General features: G+C 41.1%; 1 protein-coding gene across 1 annotated transcript; it reads right to left on the bottom strand.

The window, feature by feature from the left end:
* Positions 1-214: 214 nt before the first annotated feature.
* Positions 215-22531, bottom strand: SLC6A4 (solute carrier family 6 member 4). Its single transcript, XM_069873874.1, has 14 exons — positions 22208-22531; positions 14772-15371; positions 13929-14063; positions 13411-13630; positions 12865-13003; positions 12345-12479; positions 10386-10489; positions 9597-9724; positions 9073-9185; positions 8216-8347; positions 7044-7143; positions 6538-6638; positions 4458-4625; positions 215-3835 (listed from the first exon to the last, which is right to left on the bottom strand). The coding sequence occupies exons 2-14, from the start codon at positions 15229-15231 to the stop codon at positions 3761-3763; spliced, it is 2010 nt and encodes a 669-aa protein (XP_069729975.1). The 5' UTR covers positions 15232-15371; positions 22208-22531; the 3' UTR covers positions 215-3760.
* Between the last annotated feature and the right edge of the window lie 4062 nt (positions 22532-26593).

Here is a 26593-nt window from a genome sequence, read left to right as displayed (position 1 = left end):
AATGAAATGTGCGTTGGTTCTTCTGTTGAAATAGCATGGAAGGGTATTTAGGAGTGGGCTGAGGTCCAAACACTGAACGAAATCCTCTGCTTTTTGTCAAAGAGACCTTGTTGGTATAGCAAACCCAACTTGATATTCTGCTTTTTCTTGGAATTGAATTTTATCTTTTCTCTTCCCCTAAGAGAGAGACGCAAGAGACGTCAACAGATGGATTATGAATATTAAATTTATTATAACAGTTTACAGTACAAGGCACATACTGATGACTTACAATCAGCTTGCAACACTTGTAACTAAACAGCCGCATAAATTAATACAGGTGCATCAGGTACAAGTTGGAAGGAATACTTAGTTCTGTACAGCTAAAACTCCAGTTTAATTCTGTTTGCTTAAAAGGCAAACATGGTCCTGATTTACCAGTTTCATAACTTCCTTTCACTGTTCAGAATAGAGCATGGGATATACTTCTGTGATAAGTAAGTGGAAGGTGAGCTTAAGAGAAGGAATCTGTTTGCCTTGAAACACTTTTAATTGCAGTGCAGCCCATTTGGTCCCAATATAACTAGTTTTTATACAAAACCGATGTTTAATGTCTGGCTACTTGTTGAGCTACCTGGTAAATATTGATTACCCAAACTGCTTTCAGGTGGCTATGTAAAGAGAAGAAAAAACAATCAATGATGAAAATACATAAAATATTTCAACTACTCAGCTAAACAGAGATACTAAAAAAAAAAAGAATTTACCATACGAAGATTTAGAAAGCTTCAAACTGGTAAGCAATGTATCAAAGAAATAATGGGAACTAAACTGATCTTCTGGACTGTCCATGTCTAAAAATATTTTTCCTGTAACTTTGCAAGTCTGCATTGCTTTCCATGTCTTCAAATGATTTTAAGAACATTCACCCTTTCTTAGCACCCTCTGCTGAGAGTGCATCATTTTTCAGCTGAGAAATTCGGGCTGAGAGACTTTGCCCTGTTTTACACAGTAAGTGTTGCAGGGGTTGTGTTAACATCACAGCTTCTTGGCTGACTTAATCCACTGGAAAGCAGTGGCATTTCTTGGGAGGTTGCTTAGCTTTCTGTGCTAAAACGACCCAGAGAGTCACTGATGTCTGTCATATAGTAGAGTCTTAGAAAATACAAATTAAAGATGGCTCTTTTGCCATTTCAGCTGCTGTTATAACGTTGGCAGTGTTCCACATAGAAGAGCAGTGATTCCTGCAATTATTACTCTGCAAATTAATCAATTGCCAGTTTCTGTTTGTTTGCAAGGGTTAAAAGAGAAACTTTGGCTTTGATACAGATAGTGCTTAATTTTAACTCAACCATTTCTGTTCCTACCTTGACCCTTTCTAATAAAGGAAGGTAGCAGAACGTCTATTTAACGAGGCTTTTGCAAGCGGGTCATAATAAATGACCAAAACTTGGAACTGTAAGTTTTGGGTTGGTTTTGTGCTGGGGGTTAGGGCAGGGTGGAGTTTGTTTTGTTAATGAGCCTAGCGTGAAACAGTATAGAGTCTAGCAAAATAAATTCCATTTGTAGTATTTATCTGTCTAGGAGGAACCTTCTCCAGCATCAGCTGAACACCAGGCTGGAGAGCGAAATAGCTGAGTAGGGTTTTCTTCTTTATTTCCCAAACTTTGGTTTTGGATACACAAATAGCTCGTTCATCTCACATTGGCACTTCTTGTGGATTTTTTCTCAATTAATGAACTTGTAACAGAAAATATAGATGTTTTAAAAAAGCAGTAGTTTTGTGGTTTGTAACTTAGTAACTAATTGGCTTCCTAATATTCAAAGAATTCCCAAACCGTTGCTCTTTTCCTTACAACGAAAACAGTTTGGAAGTAGTTTACAAATACATGAGACATAAGCTATAAAACTCTTTCTTGGGAAAAACTGCCCTGTAAGACAGATTAATTATGTTTTTCTGGTGGCAGTGAAAGAAGATATTCCCTTTTTAAAAATAGTTCAGGAGTCTTTTGTTTGTAGTTCCCGAAGAACAGTCTTTGTCCCTTTAGGTTATTTCCTTATGGGAATTTTGGCCTGAGACATGAAGTTAAGTGCACTCAAGTCACCAGCTGAAGTGCAAGAGGCTCCAGGAGGTATCTGAACACCTAAGGGAGAAAAACCTTAGCAGAAATGATGAAAACGCTATATAACCTCATTCATTTTAGCAGTACGTTACCTAAGCAGACCATGAGATACAAAAGACACTTTTATCCTCTGTTTTATTTGGCTTTTGTTATAATCTATGCGGTAGAGTAAAAATACAATGCAGGTTTTTACATTAATGATGCCTACTTATGTTTGTCTAATCTTCCACATAACTGCAGCAGAACTATTGGCCTCCAGCTGCCTGGGCAATCACAGTCAATCTGAAGGGCTCCCCTCTGGAAAGCTCATGCGTGTGTGTAATATAAAGGGGTTAGTATGTATAATTTGCCTAGCTATGCCTCAACTTTTAATATAAATAGTTCTAATGAGAATCAATCTGGCTGAACTCTATTTAACTTCCTGTTAAAAAGAAAAAATTCTTCCTCCTTTTCTTCTTTAGGAGGAAAACCAACTTTTGTAACAATTAGAATATGAGCTAATAAATCTTCTAAGTAGGTTTGTATAGTTTAAACGTACTTTTGTCAGCCAGCCAAAAGAATTAGTCTAAACTTTAGTTCTGTACTAGGAAAGAACAGAAAAAGCCATGGCCTCCAGTAAATTTTAGGTGTGAAATCAAGTTAAAACAAACAAAGAACAATTTAAAAAACCCACCAAAACAAAGCAGAGAAGTAGATTTTTAAGATATTATTTTTTGGCATCAGAACTCAAAACAATTCCTTGTTGGTTTGCAGTTTCTTTGTGTGTGAGTGTTAGGTTTGTCTGGACAAAGGGTTTGTGAATATGTAGCTTAGTTATGAAAACAGTGTAGTAAGTGCTGGGAACTGAGGTACTTGTCAAGTAAACTGTGAGGAGTGGTTGATTTGGTTCTCAAGGCATATGAAGCCTTCAACATTTCCACAGCTGCTTTTGTATTTGTTATGCAGAAACAATTAGTAGAAACCTTTACCATCTAGAAAATGCAGGGAATGAAAACGTGTGTGCAACAGCTGCAGAGTATATAGTGCTGCTTAGGATTGGTTCCTCTTCCTCCGTTTTCTCCACTACAGACCTAGGGACTGAGGATTTTTATTTATTTATTTAAATACTATTTATTTCCTAGTTTATAAAACCTGGTGTTATTTAAATAACGTATGGCTATCGGAAATACATGTATATTTTTTCAATGTAGTTGAAGCAATTAGAACCTTAGAAGCGAGAATACGACATGGCCCAGGACGAACAATTACATTGAGGAAGATAAAGGAGTACTGCCACAGACTTTGGGATTCTACACCTAATCCTACCCGCTGACACTCGTCCTAGAGCGGCTTACGCACTCACGCACACTTTCAAACAGCCCCAGTTCGCACACGTGGGGCAGGGGTGTTCTCATGCACACAGACATCCTCGCGGTTCCGGAAGGAATGTGTTGTCAGTCAGTTCAGTCTGGTTAGAAGTGCACAGTAGATTTCATTGAATTGCTTGGATTAATGTGCTGGAGGCATCATGTTTCCAAATGCCTGTTGTCAGTGATGCAGCCTCCACAGAAAACTCCTCCGTTTGTTGTCTCAGCTGGAAAGTTACCCTCTTTGGAGGAGGAGAGTATGGGAAAAGTTGTGTTATGCTCCCCCTCCCTCCTCCCAGAAAACAGGTTAGCTTATACTGCATTCATGCGGATGTCTCCAAAAGGAATTTCTGTTGCTGTTTCTGGAGTAATGCTTTTCAGAATACGCTGTTGGAAAGAAATCGATATTAGAAATCAACTCATTTTAGAGATAATATAAAACACAACAGCCACTTGGAAAGAGATTTATAACAAAAACATGACTCTTGTTTGATTTATACCTCATGAACTATACAAGGATGTTTCAGGCTTCTGTTTTCTCAGCACTAAGCTGCTGGAGAAGTGCACAGTGTTTTTTAATTATTTGTAACATCATTTTAATCAAAGCTTGACAGGTGTCTTAATGTTTAGGCCTTTGCAGTTTGCTCAGATACCCTGTGCCAACTGAATGTGTCCTTTCTGGACTGGTATTTATATGAACTTAAAAAGAAACCTGATACTGTGGCATATATGATTTCTAGGAGAAGCCTCCAGTTCACTGGAGCTTAAAAAAGAAAGATACTTGATTTAATATTTAATATGAATATGTCAGTGGCCTCAGTAAGAGCTGGGGAGATTTGTGAGTCCCTCAGAATGGGCAGAAGGCAATTAGCTATCGACTGAGGAGTAACAGAAGAGCAATAATCTTCAAGTCTCAGGTCTTCAGACCCTAGAAAAATCTACACAGAGTATTAATAGAAACAACCTCCTTCCTAACAGTTAGATAGAAGCAATAGAGCATTGTGGATACCTCCTTAAGTGTTCCTGGAGTGATGATCAACCGGTAAACCATGTAGATTGGTATACAGATGACAGAAGAGGTTCCTATGCAATAACCCACCACTGTGGTCCAGTAGGGATAATTGTAACCAAAAAGCCGTAGCTCAGGAGGATTGGACAGAAAGCTGCAAGTGACAAACTAAAAAAAGAAATAGCAAAGCATGAATACGTGTATTTTGATGGCACACCCTGACTTTAGGGAGCTCTGTGTCCCAGCATAACACTGAGCTGAAAAAATGAATAGCAGTCAGGAAAGCTTAAATGCATCTCAACGCTGGAAAAAGACCCCAAATGACATTAGTATGTATTTAAAAACTAAACGACAACAACAAACTCACTTTTGGATATCCAGGTTTTTCTTCAGGAAGTTAAAAGGAGCTCAGCTTTAGGTGGTAGCCCAGTCAGTAACTCAAAGGAACCAGGTATTAGTTCTGAAATGGATTTGTTCCATAAACAGACCTGCTGGTGTTTCTTACCTGAGAATCATTGCACAAAACATTCAGGACCATGCTTGTATATTTAAAGGGAAAGAAAGATGTTGGATGGACAAAATCAGATTGATTGATTCCAGAGTGCAGAATCTCATCCAGTTACTCTTGGTTTTGAGCCCTGTGGTTAGATTGTGGCTAAAACAACCCTTCCAGAAAGGCATCATCTTATTTTTTAAGAACTGGGGAGTGTACACTTTCCTTAGCTGCTTGTCCCATGTTTAATCATCATGAGTGTCAGCTCTGCTTTGCCTGAATTAACTCACAGCCACTGTGGTGGTGGCTTATGCTGTTCTTTATTGGCTTGTAGACCCTTTTAATGCTCTTTCAAATACTGTTAAAGTACTTACCTGGGGTAATGACATCAGCTTTTGGTTTTCTCTCTGATAAGCTATATAGATTCTCTTTCCACCGTTACTTATTTTCTACAAATTCAATAATTTCTGTGTTGTTTTTCCATTGTGCTTTGATCTTCATTAGCTTTTAGAAATGTTAATAATTTGGATAGAGGATTCTGGTGTCATCTCAATTAACGCTGTTGGATCGTTTTCCCGTGCATATTGTAGATGATTGAGAAATTTCTTGTGAAACAACAAATATTTTTAGTCAAATACTACAGGTATAGTATTTGTGACTGTCTTTGGAAGGATCTTTGTTTTTGCCGGAGTATCACCAGAAGGTCAGGATTGCCAGTAAAATTTCTGTACAGAAATAACATACTAGCTTCAGGGCTTCCCTTAGTTTAGTTTGGTTTCCACAGAGAATACAAATAGCTCTGCTTGGCAATCACATCACCAGAGCTGTATTCCTCTCTGTTTATTTTACTGGTTTAGGACCACGAGGTGATATAAAAACTATTTTTAGTGTCACCCTTATTTATAGCTTTCCCACCCCTTTCTTTTTCTATGGGTAATAAAATCTGTTCATTGTGCATTGATCATTACAAGTGTTTTGAATTCACTCTGTAGGTCTAAAATCGATATTCTGTGCTTCATAAACTCCATCTTGACCTGCTCTGCTCCCATTGAGGCCAGTAACAATAAAAGAGAGCGTGAACTAATTTTGGATCAGGAAATGAACACTTCACGTTAAAGTGCTACCAGTAATACTGCCAAGTCAAACATTGGGACAGTATTTCCAATTGTGAATTGCAGATTTATAAAGGTTGCAATTAACTGCTGTAAGTTTTAAGTGGAATACTCTAAAGCTGTCAGTCAGCAGTTGCTGAGACAATCTGTTTATTCATCTTGGCTGTCCTCCCCCGCAGTTTGTTTCATCATCTTTTATTGCTTCATTTTGCTGAGGTAAATACAAAGCAACAAAACAAACCAGGCTTGTTTACCTAGCTCATCTACACAGATCCTTAAAGTAGTGATTTACTAACAAGACTTTGCAGCATTGGATTGGATTTTTCATTAATTGAGCCTTTTTGGTTTCACAAAAATTGTTACTCGAGAGCTTCACAAGGATACTCTGTAATTAAGCTTTTAGGAGTCTAAGGAGCTGCGTTGTTCAATGGTAATTTTCTTGCTCTGGAAAGAAAAAGCTATAAGGAAAACTCACCAAAAGGAAGATGGGACTGATTGCCACCCAGCACACTCGCCAGTACCAGCCTGGGGTGAAGCCCAGCATTTCTTTCACATCGTTGCAAAACTGGGTGATGCCTGTGGGGACAAATAAGAAGAGAGAGGTGAGAGCAGATACAAGTTTTTTATAAGTGGATGCACAGCATTTTGTATGAACAGCAAATAATTTCAGGATCCATCATGAAATACTGTTTTGGAACTGCAAGATCTTTAAGGTCCCTTCCAACACAAACCATTCCATGATTCTATGATTCCTTAATTATTCTGAAGTACAGCTCTTGTCAATTTTAAATGTCGCTGTATTTCTGTCAGAGAACAATTCATAATAATTCTCGTGGGTTTGGTAATCAATGAGTTTGCATAAAGGCTTAGTAAATTTTTTCCGGAGACATCAATGACCTTGTCTGCAGAAGGGGACTGAATGCTGTGCTGTGGAAGTCTGGGCATTAGGGGTAGTGTTGTTTATCACCACGATCTACCTACCGTAGAACCAGGCCACAGCAACCGCCTCCAGGAACACGACGGTTAGGACAGCTGGACCAGTGGCGTATTCTTCAAACAGCTTTACCACATATGCGCCTCCCTGGAAAGGAGATCATGTTATCAGTGAACTAAAGATCCAGGGATGGAAATCCCGAAGCACTGTTGTTTATTATTGCATGCATCTGGACCAGAACATTCATGGACAGGCAATTCAGTCAGTTCTGCCTCTTTGGCAGCTGCTGGTCTGCTCCTTGTCTGTGAACATATTTCCCTAGCTACCACGCAAAAAAAGCAAAAAGCAAATCTACGGGCAGTTCTTGCTGGATCTTAATGAGCAAATGAGGTTTGATGGGGCTTGACAGGATGGCTTTTCACATGCCTTCTGTGAGGGCAGCTTCTTTCTCCAACCCGAGTCATAGTTACTGAGCAGGAAATCATTTGGGATCAAGAATTAGATGGAGGAGGAGAGCGTTGTGTCTTAGAGAGGAACTTAGTCTCCTTTTACAGCAAATACTTTAAATGAGAAGGAAGTTGTGCATCAACGAGCGAGTGCAGCGTGACAGGAAAGCCAAGGATTTTGTCCTGTAGTCATTATACTAATTATTCAAAGTATTGCTTATTGTGAAAATTAAATCCCATAAGCCCCACAAGGACTGGTGACTAATGATTCCTGGACAGATTTGATGAGGAAGATCCAGGAAATTTACTGCTAGAAACTTCTGGGGAAGAGCAAAATGCAATTGCAGCATTTTCTAGCGGATAACTTTGGTCATTCTTTTTTTAAAATACATTTCAAACATTAGAGAAATTAAAATAACGATTCATATTATTTTTAAACACAGGGCTTGTGAGAACAAATAAACCACGTACAAAATATGGAAGGTTGCTCACTGAGTCAGCAGTTGCAGCAACAACCATGTCATTTATGATGTGTAGCACATTGGAGTTCTGCTGAATTGCAGTAGGCTCATTTTGTAACACATTTCCTAGTGAGAGATACTGTTCACATTCATTCCAAATATAGATTTCTAATGCATAAAGAAAACAGGCTGGAGGTTTAATCTGATTTCTGGAAACTCTCTTCAAAAAATACTGCCCTCTCCAAGATGTTGTTTGGAGGAAACTGCTCGTAAGGAAAGCTGAGGAATTGGTAATATGGGTAAAATACTTACAAATGTCAAGGTTGCTAATGACCCCAAAAAGCAAACGATGGTCAGACCAAGGACAAACAATTCCCTGCGTTTGCTCCAGACGTGCGGGAATTCATCCAGTACTCCAGTGATCACTCCCTCTAGTCCTGCAAACTGAAAAGCACGGGAAAAAATCACTGGAAAATAGAGGGCAGTTTTACCTGCTTTGAAGTGTGTTTCAGTGCCTAAAGAAGCTTCACAGCGTTGAGGCACTGGTGCTTCATTCTGTCTGTGGAATTGGTGTGACTGTTGTTTAGTCTTTCTCCAGCCCTTCTACACTTTTTAAGGTGAGGATTTGGTCTTCAGGTGTCTGGAGGAAGCGCCCATGTCCAGAGGAGGTACCATCCTACAAGCAGCAGGATGCTGAGGAGTGGCTCAGTAGAACCAAGATTGTGGAATCAGCTGAGTTCAGCCTTCCCAGAAGAAGCTGATTCTCAGTTTGTACAAACAGGCTTCTGTACAAACACCTTTTAAATCCAATTAGTGGGGAAAACTTCCAGAATTTAATAGTGGCTTAGTAAGTTTGCAAGTAAAAGAGAGAAGGAGCCTGGAGGGCTCCATTCAGCCCAAGTATTTATGAATCAAGTGCTTTGGTTTTGTTTCCAGGCCTGTTACTAATTGTCACAATGTGACACCGATGAATCATTTAATTGTATTGAGGCCTGTTTAGGTCAAAATTGGATTAGTAGTTGCTGTCTTACAAAAGGCACATGGAAATGCCAATCCCGCTTTAAACCCTCTAGTGATGGTGCAATGTTTGTAATTCTGTTTCTTCTGATGCTTGTGGGGCTAAGGCCAAATATCGGAGAGGACCACTGTCTCGCATACTTTCTACTCACCGTGCTGTCTAATCCCAGTGTGAGTAACATCAGGAAAAAGATGATGGCAAAGAAAGTGGAAGCAGGCATGTTAGCAATGGCCTCAGCGTACGTAATGAAGAGAAGGCTGGGTCCTGATATTAGGATGAAGAATTAGGGATAATTAGCACAGTATTGCTGCAGACTCTTTCCCTGTACCATGTTGTCTCCTAGGGTAAAACTTCTTCCCCTAGGCTATTTCACGGTGTGCAGCTACCACCACGTTTGTGAAGCTGCATGCAATATGACTTCTATATGCTATCTCACCATAGCCCTTATCATAAAGTAAGTCAGTATCCTGAATTACATACTCAATATTTTGCCTTATTTGGGCTGTTCTCAATCTAGAAGATAATACACAAATATAATCTATCTTAGAAGCAGTTTGAGAGATCATAGAATCATAGAATCACCAGGTTGGAAGAGACCCACCGGATCATCAAGTCCAACCATTCCTATCAAACACTAAACCATGTCCCTCAGATGTGTACAAGAAGTTAACCTACCAGTATCTTTGGCAACCTCTGATACGTCTTCCTTCCTCATCTCAGCCATGTATCCCAGCACAGTAAAAATGACAAACCCAGACACAAAGCTAGTCGCGCAGTTCACGGTACTGGTAACCAGAGCATCTCTGCAACAGAAAACCTAACTCACATCAGGGAATCGGCATCTGTTAGAAAGGAGAGTTTACTACCAGATGGAGTGAATTGCTCATCTGGATGGGCTCCTAGAAGAACTAGGGTAACACAATGAAAAGACAAGCAGCAGTCTTGAAAGAGAGAGAGAAGGGAAGAGGGAAAAACACAACTCCTTCAGCTTCAAAGAGGTGCTGTAACATTAGTCTAACTCTGGATAGAATGCTGGTTGTATACTGGTGTTTATAGAAAAAATATGAATTACTACAGGAATAGTAAAGAACTGAGAATTTTATTTCACAAGGTATAACGAGACAACTAGAAATCGCCTTTCAGCTCTAGACTCTGAAGTAATTTCCTAAAAACTGCTGAGATTAAATAATTATAATGTGATCGTCTGGCAAGGATTTAGCCCTTTTTATTATGACAGGTTTCTACATCTTGGACTCCCTGCTGTAATTGGTAGATTGTCTCTCCATACAGTAGGCACAACAGAAGTGTTTTAGATGGCAGGTTCTTTCAGTAAGGCCTTTAGTTCTGTGATTTGTATGTACAGAGACTTGATAAGTCAGTGCCTTTGACCAGCACTGTGTTTTTCTGTAAATATCCACAGTTACTTTTAACTCAATACTACATTTAGAATAAGGAAGAACTCACTGGTAGCAGTTGTTATGGAATTTGTTGTAGCTGGCATAGGCCAATAGGACCCCAAAACCTGGACCAAGGGAGAAGAAAATCTGAGCTGCTGCATCCACCCAAACCTAAAAAATACATAAGTAGAAAAAATTAAATAGATCAAGTGAGTGTAGCATAGTCAGAATATCACATAGCCCTTCAAACCCATGTTTCACTACTCTGCCTGTTCTCTAGTCCTGGTCTAAAAAACACGTAATTAAGAGAGCATGTTGAAATACGAATATTTTTGGTAGATGTGCGAGAGCTGTAGACATCCGCTATCATTTTAGTGCTGATGCTGTGCTTATCGGATCTCTTTACATATTTGTGAGTACTCATTGGCAGTTTAATTTCTGACAGCATCTTTGATTAATTCACAGTGATTTGCCTATGCTCAGTCTAGCACAACTTTTGTTGTGTATAGGGGCTGTTCTATCCATGATGTTGCAGTGGACTTGGTCCATCTCCCTCCCAGCTCTGTGTGGTATGGAACGATCCTGTGTGTCCTCCAGGCTAAGCAGCAGATGATCGCTGCTCAGATGTTCTCTAGAATAATGGAAATATGTGACAGTGTGGATGCAGTTCTGGTCCTTAGAACTCAGCTCAGCTTTGTCGTAGCCATGACAGATCCAAGTGTGATGATCTTGTTATGAAAAGCCTGAGCCTGTCATACTTGAAAAGTGACCAAGGCCTTAATGAGTAGTGTTCCTAAAGTACAATATCAGTTCTCTTTCTGAAGGTGAAAGCCCTCATTCATTTATCCTCTTTTGATTGAAACACGGAGTTCATTACAACTCATTTCTAATATTCTCTTCCATCGTGTGAGGCCACCCTGTATCATCCAGACAGAGCTCTGTCACTGTCCAGCACACAGATTGCAATCTGCTGTCCTCACTTCAGATACATCCAATACAATATCAATGCCCTTTATTGCTTTTTCAGAAGATGCGGGCGTTTATTGGAGATGCAGCTTTATCAGAAACTGGTGTCTTTTCATTTCCTCTTCATTCAAAACTCTCCATATCAGCTGGGCAGCAGCAAACTTGCAAACACTGGAATTTTTAATCTTTGTATTTGTAGTATTTATTGCTTTGGGGTTTTTCCATCACCCTCCTCACTAGACACTTTCATAGGCAGTGAAACAAGTGAAGCCTTGAGCCTGATGGACTGCTCGCCATCCACAGAGCTCAAAGCTGAATCAGGTACTAATTGAGGTTGTTGGTTAGCTCAGTCTTGTCCTCATTCCCCATTCCTTTTCAAATCTTGGTGGTGTGTGCAGGCCTGATTTATTCCTTCTCCACATGCATTTTCATGCAGTCCTGTTTTAGTTGGTGGCTACAGAGATTCTCCTTGGGCTTACCTGCCACAGCTCGTCACAGGATGGAGATCTGAAGTTTCAACTCTAGTAACGCACACAGTTTAAATACAGGCAACCACGGACACCGTTGCACTGCGGGAAAGTCTGCCTAACTATGTAATGATCCCCTCTCAGCCATAAACCTGCAGCTAAACCAGTTGTTAGGGCTTAGTAAATTCAGTTTGCTCAGGATGACTATCATGGATAAAGGTTTTTGTTGCAGTGCAGCAGTAATCAGCTTCTTGCTCTATGTCAGGCTGTTCACCATCTTCCTGGTAATAAATTATTTGGTCACTCGTTTTTTTTCTAATTGTGTCACTAATTCGATGCAACCAACATACAGGAACCCTACGGTTACTTCAGGTAATAAAATGATGGTGTACTTTATCTTTAAAATAGAATCAATTATGGACAAATTATAATTATGGGAAGAATAGCATGACTGTTTAAACATTAGAGTGTGAAGTCAGGCTTTTGAGTCCATGCTAAGACATCTGTTTAATCATGCTCTGTCCTGAAAATACAAATTACATTATATACAAGCTAAAAAGTAGATCTCTACTCTTTTGTAATGTTTTTTTTACCTCAGTAGCCAGGAGTTTCTGCCAGTCAGGTTTCAAGTAGTAGAGGACACCTCTCCAAGCTCCAGGCAAGGTTGCACCTCTCACTAGCAGGATGAAGAGTATGATGTAAGGGAACGTGGCAGTCACCCACACCACCTGGGAGGGAAAGCAGTTAAGACAGCATTTGTCATGGGTAGAAAGTTAACAGCTGATAACAAGTTATTCTTGTTATAGCGCCTTGCATTTATAACATCTTCACATGAGCGTCTCAGAAAGTCTGTAAACGGGCAGTAAGCACGTCTACACCCATGCTTTCTCTTGGCAGGGTTGTTTTTGTCCAGAGAACAGTAACTTACTGTCATTATTTATCACTTGGATAAAAGCAGTAGACACTCTACAGTAAGTGCTTCCCAAATACATGAGCCTCTAATCCCTGCCACAAAGACCAGTGGAGAGAATTCTCCACGGAGTTAATCGGCTCCTTTAGAACTGCTGCTAGACTATACTGTACCAAGTTGAATTGTCTTGCTTTTGAGTTCACCTTGCCAGATGTTTTGACCCCTTTCCAGATGCTGAAGTAGACAATGGTAAAGATTAACAATAAACAGAGGGTCAGTTGCCAGCTAATGCCCCCCAGGTCATCCAGCCCATTGGACCTGTGCACCTGTAGAACTTGGCGGCTGAAAGAGGAAAGAAAAACACAGTATAGATACTTTTTGAACAAACACTTATGTGAAGTACACTTTGAACAGTCCCATACTGTGGTCTGAGCATTACAAGTAGTCCTGAGGCCTTGAGAAGTAGCCCTCAGAGTCAAATCAGTTTGATTTATTTTTAATGAAAAGCTTGATATTAATGGCACACCAGCAATGATAAGTGACAAGTGATAGCAGCTGACTCTCTTGGAACCTCTGATCTTGAGTACCCTCCCATACACCCTAAGCTTACATGCTCCGACAAGTATTCACTTAAATAGATCTGAAAAGGGTACTGTTAATAAGCAGCCCCGCTCCCCCCTCCAGCGAAAAGCTTGCTACACGTTCCACCATTCTGTCTGGTGTTACTGTCCTCACTTACATGCACTTACGTATAAAATTCTTCTGCGGGAGAGATGGAGTGCAGGGACCAGCTGACATTGTCCTTGCTGAAGTAGTTGGTGCAGTTGCCTGTGTTCCAAGGATTCGTGCAGCTAGTCCACGGCAGCTCTGCCGTGAAGGAGGATACGAGGTAGTAAAAGGCCCAAGCCATAATGGTGTTGTAGTAGGAGGCTACGTAAAGATCTATTATACAGATGGCAAAGCCAATTCCTAGTAAGGCAGGAAAGAATTAGGAAAAACAAATTAGGAAGAATTAGGAAGAAGTTATTCACAATGAGGGTGGGGAGGCCCTGGCCCAGGTTGCCCAAGGAAGTCACGGATGCCTCCTCTCTGGAAGCGTTCAAGGTGAGGTTGGATGGGGTTTTAAGCACCCTGAGCCAGTGGGAGGTGTCCCTGCCCACGGCAGAGGGGTGGAACTGGATGGGCTTTAAGGTCCCTTCCAACCTAAACCATTCCATGATTCTATGAAATAATTACATGAAGTGACTGTAAGTTTCTGCTTCTTTACCTTTGAATATAGGGCAGATTTTTCTCCAGATTGAAATACACCCATTCCTGTGGTACTGTCCTAGTGCAAGTTCCATGTAGAAGAGAGGAATCCCTCCAAAGATGGCCATGATTGTGTAAGGAATGAGGAATGCTCCTGCAAGAAAGCCAGCAGATGGTTATAACTCCTCATAGGACTCCTCTTCTAACAGTACCCGCACTCTATAACCAACAGTTCCTTTTATCCCACAGTGGGAATGCCTATCCCTGCCCTAGCCAGTGTGAGACACGGAATTCCTTTGGCATTTCTCATAAGACTAATCCCTGGAGTAACCCCATCCCTGGAGGTGTTCAAGGACAGGCTGGATGGGGCTTGGAGCCCCTGATCCAGTAGGAAATGTCCCTGCCCATGGCAGGGGGTTGGAACTGGATGATCTTTAAGGTCCCTTCTGACCCAAACCATTCTATGATTTAAAGTTCTTTCCAAGATCTCCTTGATTGAATTTATATTTTGGCTGACATGTCAGCAAGTCTAAGACTTAGCATTCCAGATGAGTTGGTTTTGACCTGTTGGTTTATCTCATTTTATAATATTCCTTGGGTCAGGGATTGAGTCTTTTCTCTTGGAACCTGGCTCTGCACCCAGCTGGCTCTCAGGTTCCAATCATACTGATGTTTTAAATGTTGCTTTAGCTTTTCTTCCATCTTAATGTGCCTAGTAATTAGATTTTCCAGTCTGCTGGGAAAATAAGTGATTTCCCCTTGGTTGTTTGTTCTATGTGATATTAAAATAAGCCACTAAGTCATCTGTTTATAAGCAAGGAAGTTTAGCATTAAGAAAGAGGACACACAATTAGGCACTGACCTCCTCCATTTTGGTAGCATATATAAGGAAATCTCCATACATTTCCCAGATCCACTGCATATCCAATGACAGAGAGGAGAAAGTCAATTTTTTTACTCCAGGTCTCTCTATCTTCTAGCTCCATCAGCTGCTGCTGGCCTTCTGCTCCGCAGGTGGTTGAAGTGGTGGTTGTAGTGGTGGTGGTGGCCGCTGGGGCAGTGCACTGGGCATCTTCCGCCTCTCCCATTCCATTGCAGGGAACGGAGCTCTGAACCCCTGAATAACCATTGGAGATCTGAGCTGCCTCCCCTTTATCTCCCTGGCTGGCATTCACTTTATTGCCATCCTCCACTAGCCGTAGGGCAGACTTAGGGTTCCTCATCAGAAGTCCATTCTCTTTACAGTCTTCTTCGTTACAGTCTGAGACATCTTTCTTAGAAGTCAGTGGCTCAGTCTCATTGCTTGTTGCCTTTTTTTCCATTTTTTATGAGATCTGTTCTGACACTTGCAGACAGACGGCAGCACAGAGTCCCCTTGTGGTTTTATTCCCAGTGTATTCCCAGGACTACTAGAATGCCTTTTCTAGATTTGAATCCATCAGACAGAAGGCACAAACACCATCTAAGAAATTAAAAACAGTAAAAAAATGTTACAGGGCTTCCTAATGCTGATAACTTTCAAGTTACAACTGATAGATTCTGTCATTAAAATACTCTTGGAAGTAATTAACCATCATAGCATGCAATGTGAATCATTTAGCAGATAATCCATTTATCATTTTGTACAGAGGAAGGAAGCAATCATCCTCTTCTACAGCAGAAGCCCGTGTACCTGGCTCACAGCCTCTCAGGCAGATTTGCTGGACTTTGTGCATTGTTGGACAACTCACAGGCAGTCACAGTCCTGCTGTCTTCTGGTACCACGTTCTCCCTCTGAGCCCTGGTTTCACACCTAGAGAGGCTGTGGGACTCCCAGTTTGCAAAAATGAGGGCAGAGATTAGTGTAGGTTCATCCTGTAACTTCTACTGGCACTTTCTGGATTCACCCATTTTGAAGGGAAAAGAATTAATTAAACACGAGATAACAATTACATTTCACAACCACTTCTCTTCAGAACTACACTCTCCACCCCCATGGAGTCTGTGATGTTTCACAGCAGACCTCAAAGGCTCAAATGAAAGTTTAGAGAAGTATTTACATCTCAGTGGTTTTAAGTTAGCAAACGTTTTGAAGCTCAGTCAACACGAATCACAAGGAAAAACAAGATCAGGAAACTTGAATTTGATTGTTTTGAGTAAGAACTAACACATGGGGCTAATGGACAAGTCTCATCCCGAGTTCTCTTTAACTCCTTGGAGAAATAAAGGCATTTTTCCTTCTGTTTGGATCCACTAACACTGTGGTTCCAGCCCTGGGAAGGGCAGTGGGCACTACTGCCGTGCTACTGTCCTCTGCCAGCAAAAACAGAGGGCTTTACCTGCCCTCTTCGTACATGCTGGAAGCGTAATCCGGGAGAAAAACTATCCCAGAATTTAAAAAGGTATAGATCAATTAACTTTTTCTTCAGAACAAAAGTAACAGAAAAGAGGTTGTGATTCAGTGGGTCCTGTTTTGTTTGCTGTTCATTTGTTCAGGTAAAGTAAATGCCCGGCTGCTTTTACTCAACAAACTCTTGAAACAGGAGCTGATCCTTATTCCCCAAGGTTTTAACCTTGCTTTATAGCTAGCAGAACATTACACAGTTTACACAATACCACCACAAATTAAATAATTATAATTACATCTATTTTTTTCCCTTTTAAACCCTTTTACCATAGTACATATCATTGTTGTATTCTGGCAGAAGAAGAAGCATTATTTCACTTCCCACTGTTGGAAAATCTAAAGCAGAGAGGGGATAGCAATTTCCAAAGCTATTAAAACTCAGATTTTTCCCAGCTTTCAGCGTTGTGCAAAGCCAGTTTGTTAAACCTCTTCCTAAATATTCACCAGTGCAAGCGGAAAGAGAAGGAAAGTTGCTGAGCTGCAGAGCAAACACGAGGATGTTCTCAAGATAAAACTCTCTTGAAGATGTTGCTTATAACTGTCAGAAATCTCTAGTTCTTCAGTTTTATGTGCTGTCTTTACCCAGATAATGCTCTTTTCATCGTATAGCAAGCAGTGCATCATTAATGCTGCGTTCTTACAAGAGCAGTACTTTGCTACCACTAGTTAATCATCCACAAAGATTGAAACATCTTCCAAGATTTAGAGGAAAACACTATGGCAAAGGAGAGGAATTTCTATTTTACCTGCAAGACTATAAAACCCGAGTGTCTTTGGAGTCTGAAACCTTCCAAATGTCCCAAAAGAGCTTGTTTAGATTAACCTACCACCACTGGTGGCTACATAAAAATCCTAAGCAAGGCCACAGCCAATCCCCCCCTCGTACAGAACATGTTCAATATAAGGTAGGAATATGGAAAAGTAACCTGAGCCCTTGTGGACTTTATACCTCTTACTCATAAATGGGAAAGCAGTAAAGGATGTTGATTTAACTGTATTATCTCATGAGACTAAATTTTCCATACCCGAGTCTTAAACCCTTATTGTGTTTGTAAAAGGTTTCGTTTCTGCACATGGACACTTCTTGGCACTTTCTTTACTGCTGGAAGGTTGTTGAATCTATTGTTGATTTCACAGATCTGTGACAATCAGGATAGTTCTCTTATCCACATCTAAGGATTTTTCCTTCTGGTCTTCTGAAGACCACAGGAAAGAAATATCACATTATTTGAAATATTTTTGTAGAATTTTCAGTAGTTTAAGTTTCAAATATGCAAAACAGGTTGTAAAATTGCAGAGACTTCAGCTGGAATTTAAAATATTCCTTTCTGAAAGAGAACTACAGCTCTTCAGCTACCCTGGGACCCCCCTAGAGTGACTCTGCAGCCAGGCAGTGGTGTTCGCAGTGGTGTAGCTGGCACCTTAGAACAGAACAGTTACAGAATCAGGTTTCATTGTGCTGTAAAAAGAAAAAAAGTGGGAGCAAGTATTTTTTTACCCCCTCTTGTTATAATTAAAGAAAAATATACCTGAAGGAATTGTAACTGCTAGAAACAGTACAAACAGCTGCAAAACTAGAGCTCTGGGGACTGAGCAGCGTGCTGGGACCACAAGGGAAGATATCCAGGGAAATATTATGCTAAGAGTGAAAGATTTTGCCCACCTCAGCCTCTACTTCATCTCCGTGCACCAATCTCTCAGTAGTTACAGGTGCTGAAATGTTGACAGTGAATGACATAAGAAATGGCAGTCTATTACCTGTTTTCAATCCGGGCTGTTGCAAAGGTTGCTTCTACAGAAATACACCTTAGCTTCTTATCGCCAACATAATTAGCCTCAGGAGAAAAAGAAACCTGTGCCTTCATTTCGGTTTGATCTGTGTTTTGCATATCTGACCTGGCTCCTTCGAGAGGCTCTAAGCATCCACACCTTTTCTCTCTCTGGTAGCTCTGCGCAGAGATGGTTCTAAAGGGCAGGTTTGGGGTCCACTGTGCTGTGCAGCCCGGGAAAGGTGCCGTGCTGCCAGCCCTGTAAACCACACTCCTCCTTACGCAAAGAGTGATTAAAGAGGAGTGACCCTCGGCTCTGCTCCAGAGAAGCTCCCTGGAGCAAGTAGCGTGTCCTCCACAACTGCTCCCTGCTTTGCTGCTTTGTTGAAAACACGGAAAGGTAATTAAAGGCATGTGCTTCTCTGAGCTTGGCTGAAGCCACCAACACAGTTCACGTAAGCCGAATATAAATTAAATTATAATTTTTGGTTACTCCCACACAAAGCAAAACTTGAACCAGCACTGGAGATGTGACCACTCTGTAGTGTCCCTTGACACGCAAACCCACTTCCTTTGCCTCTATCAAAGCAATCCTCGAGGAGCATTGCTGCCCTGGGGTCTGGTTCTGTCTGGAGCAGGGAGCTACCCCATTGATGTCTCATTGCTTTGGTTATTTCTCGAGGCATGCAGTGACCTCTCGTGGCAGTGGGAATCCCTTCCCATTAATACTTTGCCATCTAATGATACAAATATTCCCAGCACTTGAAAACGAAATTATTTTCCTGTTCTCTGTATTTTTTTCAAGGAGAAAATTGACCTTTAATATGTCTAGGAGATTAAAACAATTCAGCTGACATACAGCAGATATCAGATGCTTCAAGGGAGATGAATCTTAAAGCCTCAGGGCACCTGGAAAATACTTTATTTGAGGTGGGGCAGCACGGACTTCCCAAATTCCTCAGCACAAGGGCTTGTTCAGCCTCACCGTGCGTGACTGCAGAAGTCATGACTTGCCTCCAAACGATCAAATACATTTTAACTTCCACAGTTGCAAAATTTGTACACATTTCACTTCATCCGAACTATGTTCTTTTTTCATGTGCTAGTTTTATAATCGAATGCTGCATTCCTGCAGCGAAACTCACCTTACCACTGTCCCTCACCCTGCTCCTCCATCTGCCTTACCTGGCCGTGGACGTGCTGGCACTTGTACAGAAATAAAGTACTTTGAACCCTAAGACTAAACGTCAGCCTACTGTGTTGGCAAACAGAATCAACCATGAAGAGGATTTCTTGACCTAAGTCTCACTTTCACCACAAAGCATTTAAGGTTGTTAAAATAAGGCAGCTGCTTGAGCGTGTGCTACACCTTGCAGTGAAAATGCAGTTCATGCAGACAGTTGCATGTAAATTGAAAAGAGTCCAGGGAAATCACTTTTATATACAAAATGAAGCAAGAAATTTGTATGACAAGATAGAAATTGCATCTTACAGCCAGGAAAAGGCTGTGTGGTTGATCTGTAGGTACTGATCTCACCTCTGAGCTACAATATCAACCAGGACTCTCCGACAGGCAAGCAATTGGGTGTTTCCAGGCACTGACAAATACAGCAGTAAAGATTTCTCATCTTCACCCCTACCTCCTCACGTTGTCCTCGACTGTCTCTTTGCACAGGAGGGGAGCTACATGACCTTGATGACAGAACCTGGTAAAGATTATCCCTTTGTCATGCTTTTGTGGGCTACCGAGTTCCCGTTTGGCTGCCTGTGTGCAGTGAAGGAGCGTAGAGGCTTTGTATTTTTCCTCTGATTTTACCCAGGCGGGGAGCAACCCTTTAATTAAAATTCTTAAATGATAGCTCAGATGCTCCCATACTGTGAGAAAATAAACATTTCAGGCGATTAAATCTTGAAAATAGATTGCACTAGGTTATGTTGAATTTTACCTACTGTTTGTTGTATTAGAGTCATGTTTAGAGTTTATAATGCAAAGAAGTAATGCCTTTTGGTTTTGTCTGCGTTCACATAGACTGATTTCATTAAAAAAATGAGTGCCTTGACTATCTTATTCTATAAGCTTTCCCAGATAAGGCTAAATAGAGGCAAGATGTGAAAATAACACTTCTGAAAGCAACAGTGTTGGGGGAATATAAACCTCCTCTGTGATGTTTATGTTATAATCTTCTCCATGTTTTAGTCTGAAGTCAAAAAGTAAGCAGGAAAGAGAGATTTTACCTTTGAAAACTTGTTGAGAAGGCAGGCATCATAGTGGGAATGCTGCCAAGTTGCTGACAATCATTTAAAGAATGGGGGCAGTGGGAAATGCATTTTATGGCTTGAGAGAGCCCAGATGTAGTGCAAGGAAACAGATAAGCTTGAAGGCAATGATATTCCTTTTGTATTCTTCCTCAAATTATTTATATAAACTTGAAGGAGGAGTCATAACACATTAAATATCACCAAATAAATAGAGCTCTGCTCCTTAATCTGACCCTGCACAGAGAAATTAATGGGCAGGGTGTTTCAAGTAAGAGCCCTGCTTGCAGGCTTGAGTCAAAGACTGACTGCACACACGTGCCAGCATGAATCTACTTGTGTTTGTAATGTTTTTATGTAAAGACATGGTCACTCTTGTTTCTAGATGGTGTTTCTTTGAAGGAGACTTGTTAACAGCTATCTCCAAATCCCAGCCCCTTGGTTTGGGCTCTAAGTTCTACCTAAGTTCTTTACAAAACACTTATCTCGTAGACGAGCTTCATTACATTATGTGATTTCTGTAGGATACAGATTGAGCTGGTAATATACAGGCTTGGAAAAGAGTTAAAACATCAAGTTTTAACTTGATGCAAGATGCAAGAGTTAGCGTGGGAAAGGACACCAGGATACAGAACGAACATTTCTTTAGGCTCTTAATTCTGTTCCTAATGAAAACTCAGTGGTTTATATTTCCATGGAGGGAAGCAGGAAAGAGCTTAAACAAACTGCACATTTCCATCTGTGGGAATAAGTCTGGGGTTTTATTAAATTCCAGTTTGGGGGCAGTTGTAATTTATACAACCATTTGAGATTCATCACCATTAGAAAACAGACTCACAACACTCAGTTGCTATATGCCGAGTTTACAAACTACTCTCCAAGAAAACGATGGTCAATTCACTTACCAAAAGCACCAGCAGATGAAGCCTACGTGTCTGAGACCTCCCCTGGTAAAATACCAGGTAGCTAACAATCCACATTAAAAAATTCCACAGCATTTCCAACAATCCGTACCCATTAGGTGCACAATCCTGTTCTCCCCAGGCTTTCTTAACACATCAAAATGTGCTTCCCTGGTTATTTATATAGTCAGCTGCATTGCATTCCTCACTTAAACTTCCATAGGACTTAGCAAACTCACCCGGCACGTCAGCTGGTTTCAGCAGTTAAAGATGATTGACCATAAATACATGTACCACACACTCTCTGGATTTATTACTTATAATAAACCTGTCCCATTGAGTTAAATAATTTACTGTGCTGGAACAGTTTACCTTTCAAAATAAAACTCAATATGCTTCATAAAGCTTACTGTACCCTTTTAAAATACATAACAGTTTGCTTTTTTTTTTCCTTATAGTTTAATGCTTCTTTGTAAATTGTAAATAGACCTTACATTCATAATGCAATTCTGTGAGCTGCCAAAACTTTAATTTCAGATTGTCATAACATGTTCTGCTCCAGACATTTCACTCCCAACTTTCATAATTGCTGGACAAATGCCTGAACTAGACAGAGGAGAGCATGGAACATCAAAAAAGCAAGCAGAAGTGTAAGAAGTTGGAAAAATTGAAGGAAACTTTCACCGAAATTCATTTCCCCCCTCAAAGCATTGTTAGATGTATATTTTCACGATGTTTTAGAAATTACTCTAAGACCTGAAAAGCCAGCTTAAAATGAAACAAAATATAGTGTACACATTTGAGACTGTCGTTAGTATTTCAGGTTTTATAACCAAAGTTGAAGGAGGCAATGAGGAGTGAAAGTTAAGGAACCTCCAGCATGTGCTTGCCTCAGAAGTTGGCTCGGAGGACAGCTGTCTAGGGTCTGTCTAAATTTCATAGAATACTTAAATAGCAGAGTGTTAAAAAGAAAATTAAAGCGTACCTGTCCTTGGGATCGGTTGGAAGTGCTTTCCTTGGAGTTATCCAAGCTCTGGTAACCTTCACCCACATTTACTTCAGAGTCTCGGCAACTCAGCCTGTGGGCAACTCAGCATCTTGGTGAGGTTTTTGTACGCCAATCCCCCTCACGTGGTCTGATTTCCAGATAATCTGCTGCCAAAGAGCTCTTTAAGAATTTTTGCGTCACTTTAGTCATTTAGTCAAATAAACTTTGTGTTTCACCAGGGCTGCAGCTCAGTTTTCCTCCTAGAGGTGGGTGGTTGCATTTGTCGGCTCTGATCAGTTCGAAAGAGCAGGCTCCGGTGAAGGCGTAGAAGGAGAGGAGCTTTTCTGGTAAGGGGCAGCTCTGGCTGTTTTTACAGCTATAAATAACAGGATGAGGATGGAGACAACAAACAGGGCAGAAGTTGTGAAGAAGTCAGTAAATTACAAGTTTGCAGGTGGGTCTGTGGATTACAGACAAACGGGAAGGACTGGGATACCCCCACAATAAAAGGGCTTGGAAAGAATATTTTCTATTCCTGAATATTTTCCTTATTTGACTAAAGAAATAAGGTTTAGTTTTGTTTAAAAGTGTTAAGCACAAATTCTTTCAAGCGCATTTTGCTGCTTCAATAAGCTCAAAAAGTAATTTCCTTTCTTCCTATTCCTTCTCAAAATATCTCACTCCACCTCTGGCACATGCTTTCTCCTCCGGCTTCTTTCACCCGGGATTTCTTCATTCCTAGACTTTACAATTTGTTTATAAAAAGTCATAAATCACAGGTTAACAAAGTAGTGTCAGAGTTTAGGTGGCAGGTTTGGGAAAATAGAAAAGGTGGAAAAGCAGCATGGGACAAGGAAGAATAGTGAATTGTTAGAGCAGCAGCGGTTTCGCTGTAAGCGGCTGCCAGTTTTCTGAGACTCGCTCCAAACAATTGAAAAGAAAACAAACTCAGAACACTGAAAAGCAAAGGGATATAATTAGCGCTTTCCTTTCTCCTCTCCTGGTCCCTCGGTGATGCAGCGGTGTGTGATTGGCACCATCTCAAGGAGAGCTCAGGTATTGCAATTGCAAACACTACAGACTTGGATTAAAATAGGTTTTGCTTTAGCATTACTTCCCGTGGGCAGTATATGCAAAATGTTTTGTCACATTAAGCTTGTTGCCATCAGTTCTGTTAGAGATTCATTGTTCTTTTAGTGAAAATAGCAATATCTATCTCGCCTTCCCTCGGCCGTGCTCGATTCCCCTCCCGTCCTCTCCTTTCCAAAATAAACAGTTGTGGTCACGTTAATCTGTGCTTCGCTGCGGACAGGAAAAAACCATGCGAGTTGTGTCCTTGCCTTTACAATCACTGCCAGCCTTCCCTGTGCCCCACCCTGTCCTGAAGGGGCTGCGAGGACAGGTACCATCATCCCTGACCCACTAAACCTTTAGGGAGCTTGGTGTACAATGTTTAAAAATGCACAAGTCTCCATCTGTGGATTTGACCCCTTGCTCTGGACAGCAGCCGCTCTCTCTGGAGGCAGGAGGCTGGATGGGATGAGGAATTTGTGCCTCCCTTTCATACAGATGTCCAGCTCACCACTGCTGGGTTGTCCAGACTCACCTACCCTCTTACAAGAGGCCTTTGAGTCCCTCTACTCGTCACATAATTACATGGTTTTCTTTAAAGTTTAGTGATCTTTGTCTCAGGTTTCTCTCCCTCTTAGCCTGCTGAAAGCGGGTTCTCTTAACAAGGTCTGAAACACCATTTCATACGATTCATCTCAGTCAACACGCAGTTAAATCGCTTTCATCTGCTCACATCAGTGGCACCCGCATCAGTATTTAGTGATTTTTGTAGGGCATACAAAGCTGCGATGTGAGAAACAGCATATTAGGAACACAAAACTATATTTCATGACTTATCCTGGCCTTTTTGCTCAGTTAATTTTTTTTTTTCCATTAATGTCTTCTCCAGTAGCATGGAGTTATTTTAACCTCTTGCCAAACAGTCTGGAGCCTTTGGGGCACAATATAAATAACATACGCAGGATTTCAAGCAGACCCCTCAAGTGTATGGCTCTTTTTTACCCTGTATTTGAAAAACGTTTAGGTCCTGTACAGTCAGTTCAAGAATTTCATTAAATCTTCTATGCATTGGTAGGCAAAACCCTCATGATTTAGGGAAAGTATGAAAAAACCCAGAAGAAAATAGACTTTAAACAAGACTCAAGTTCAAATGTTTCCACAGTTCTCCCCAGATAAAGCAGCTGGAAATTCCAGTTACAAATGCCAGCACAAGAATGGGAAGCATCAATCGAATTACCTAACAGGAGTACCAGCTGTGCTAAGAAGAGATTAATAATGATTCTGCAAGCCCATCTCCGATTCACCGCCAGTAAGAGGATAGGAACAATCTTCCAAACAACACAAAGCAAACAAATCCTAAAATATTTATTTGTTCCCATCTTTTGCTTAGTTAGGAACCCAATTACATTTAGAAGCTATTACAATTGGCTTTGGGATAAAAGAATTCTGATTGTCCTTCCCTGCTATTTCCTAAGCTGTGCTGGGATCTACATGTGGGAGTTGGGTGAGGTCTGGAGAGGGTTTGCTGTTTCCACTACAGCTGCTTTGAGAGAGTGTTTGGATGGAGAAATCTGATGCTGAAAACCTGTGAAGTGCCACAACACATAACCCATCCTCCTGCCTCCTCCTGCTCTTAGTTACCAGTGGTGATTATGTTCTGACTTTGGATCGAATCAGCGAGTTGGCTTTGAACATAGAATCATAGAATGGTTTGGGTTGGAAGGGACCTTAAAGCCCATCCTGTTCCACCTTCTGCCATGGGCAGGGACACCTCCCACTGGTTCAGGGGCTCCAAGCCCCATCCAGCCTGGCCTTGAACCCCTCCAGGGATGCGCCATCCGTGACTCCCCTGGGCATCTGGGCCAGTGTCTCACCACCCAACATCGTCAGTATTTTCTGTCTGTCAGAGGAACCCTCTTTGAACTGCCACGAGACCTGCATGGTTCTGTTGACAAACCGCAAAAGAAACCTGTTGGTTAGCTGGTTCCTCAACAAGCCAGAGGTCTTTTTAAGGATTTGCAAAGACTATGACCTAGAGTAGCAGCACTGAAACACAATTGACTTTAGGTACTACTGTGCCAGCCCTTAGTGTGTCACTAGCACAAACCTTAGAACAGTTTATTAACTCTCTTTGAAGCAGAAGCAGAGCTGTCGCTTTGACATATGTATTTCCCTGCCTCTTCCCCATTCCTTCTTACAAAACTGCTGGGTATAAATGGAAAACTATTTCTGCCAGATTGGCTTCATTTCCTAGAACGTGTCTTAGCCATGTGGATTTTCTTTGCTTATTTGAAGGAAAGGGAAAACACATACTATTGTATAAGCTGTACAGGGAAATATCTGGGCAAGAGCTGCAGAGATAAGCACACGCTGGACAATACTTTTAAACACTCAAATTAACAAAAACTGGCTTGGAAATGATTTTTAATTTGTCAAACTCAATCCTCATCAGCTCCTATGGGCAACAAAAATGTTAAGCCCCAGAGAAAGTTTACTCTCTTTGGCTGCTATCCCCCTCTGATAGCATAAAGGAAATAGGAGAACTGCTGTAATGTCATAAGCAGAAAGGTTTTAGAAAGCTAAAATGCTGACCTTTTGGAAGAAAAAAAGCCCCCAAAACAACACAAGCGTTAGTCATAATCAAAATTACAGAGCTCCCCAAGAGATTTGGCTTTGTTTCAGAGCCACCAGGGTTCAGCATCAAGTGCAAGGCTGTTTACTCACCCTGATGCAAGTAACACAGCATGAGATTGAGACTTCATCACAGGCTCATAAAGCCAAAAGGACCTCAAAAGATCATCTTGGTCCATGCTTTTACCGCAGGGATCAGCTCTACCACTACCAATTCCAGCATGTCCTTCTGTAACCTGTTCTTAAACATATCAAAAACCAGAGACATCACACCTCCTCAGGCAACCTCTCAGTGCCTCACTATGTTTATCACCAAAAAGCTTTTCCTAATCTCAATCAATCTTGCTGCAGCTGAAGAACATGACTTTTCGAACAATTTATCATGAGCAACTGGAAGAAAATTCCCATCTTTCAAGCATCCATTGATGATTTAAAAGGAAGCAATCTCCCTCCTTTTCTCTGACTAAACACCATGCTTCTTTCAGCCTTTCACCAGTCACAGTTTCAAGCCCTGATCATTCTGACCACTCTTCTCTTTCCCTAAAGTGCAGTCCCCAACTGCACACCAGCTCGCTCCTCAACAGACCTCAGGAGAGCCAGGTCACTTCACATAAATTGCAGGCTACTTCTGTTTATACATCCCAATATCACATTCTTTTTTTTCTACAAGACTGTATGATC

This window comes from Phaenicophaeus curvirostris, chromosome 21, assembly GCF_032191515.1.
Source record: "Phaenicophaeus curvirostris isolate KB17595 chromosome 21, BPBGC_Pcur_1.0, whole genome shotgun sequence".
Classification (NCBI taxonomy): domain Eukaryota; kingdom Metazoa; phylum Chordata; class Aves; order Cuculiformes; family Cuculidae; genus Phaenicophaeus; species Phaenicophaeus curvirostris.
Note: the sequence above shows the minus strand (reverse complement) of the source record. Positions and strands in the feature narration are given on the sequence as shown.

What these genes read in the sequence shown, in the direction of transcription:
- SLC6A4 (XM_069873874.1), bottom strand. Translation starts at nt 15,231, where the DNA reads ATGGAAAAAAAGGCAACAAGCAATGAGACTGAGCCACTGACTTCTAAG. An exon ending in AGAAACTCCTGGCTACTGAG is followed by an intron (nt 10,490 to 12,344) that starts GTAAAAAAAACA and finishes TGTATTTTTTAG; the next exon opens with GTTTGGGTGGATGCAGCAGC. An exon ending in AGAGGTTGCCAAAGATACTG is followed by an intron (nt 9,186 to 9,596) that starts GTAGGTTAACTT and finishes TCCTAATATCAG; the next exon opens with GACCCAGCCTTCTCTTCATT.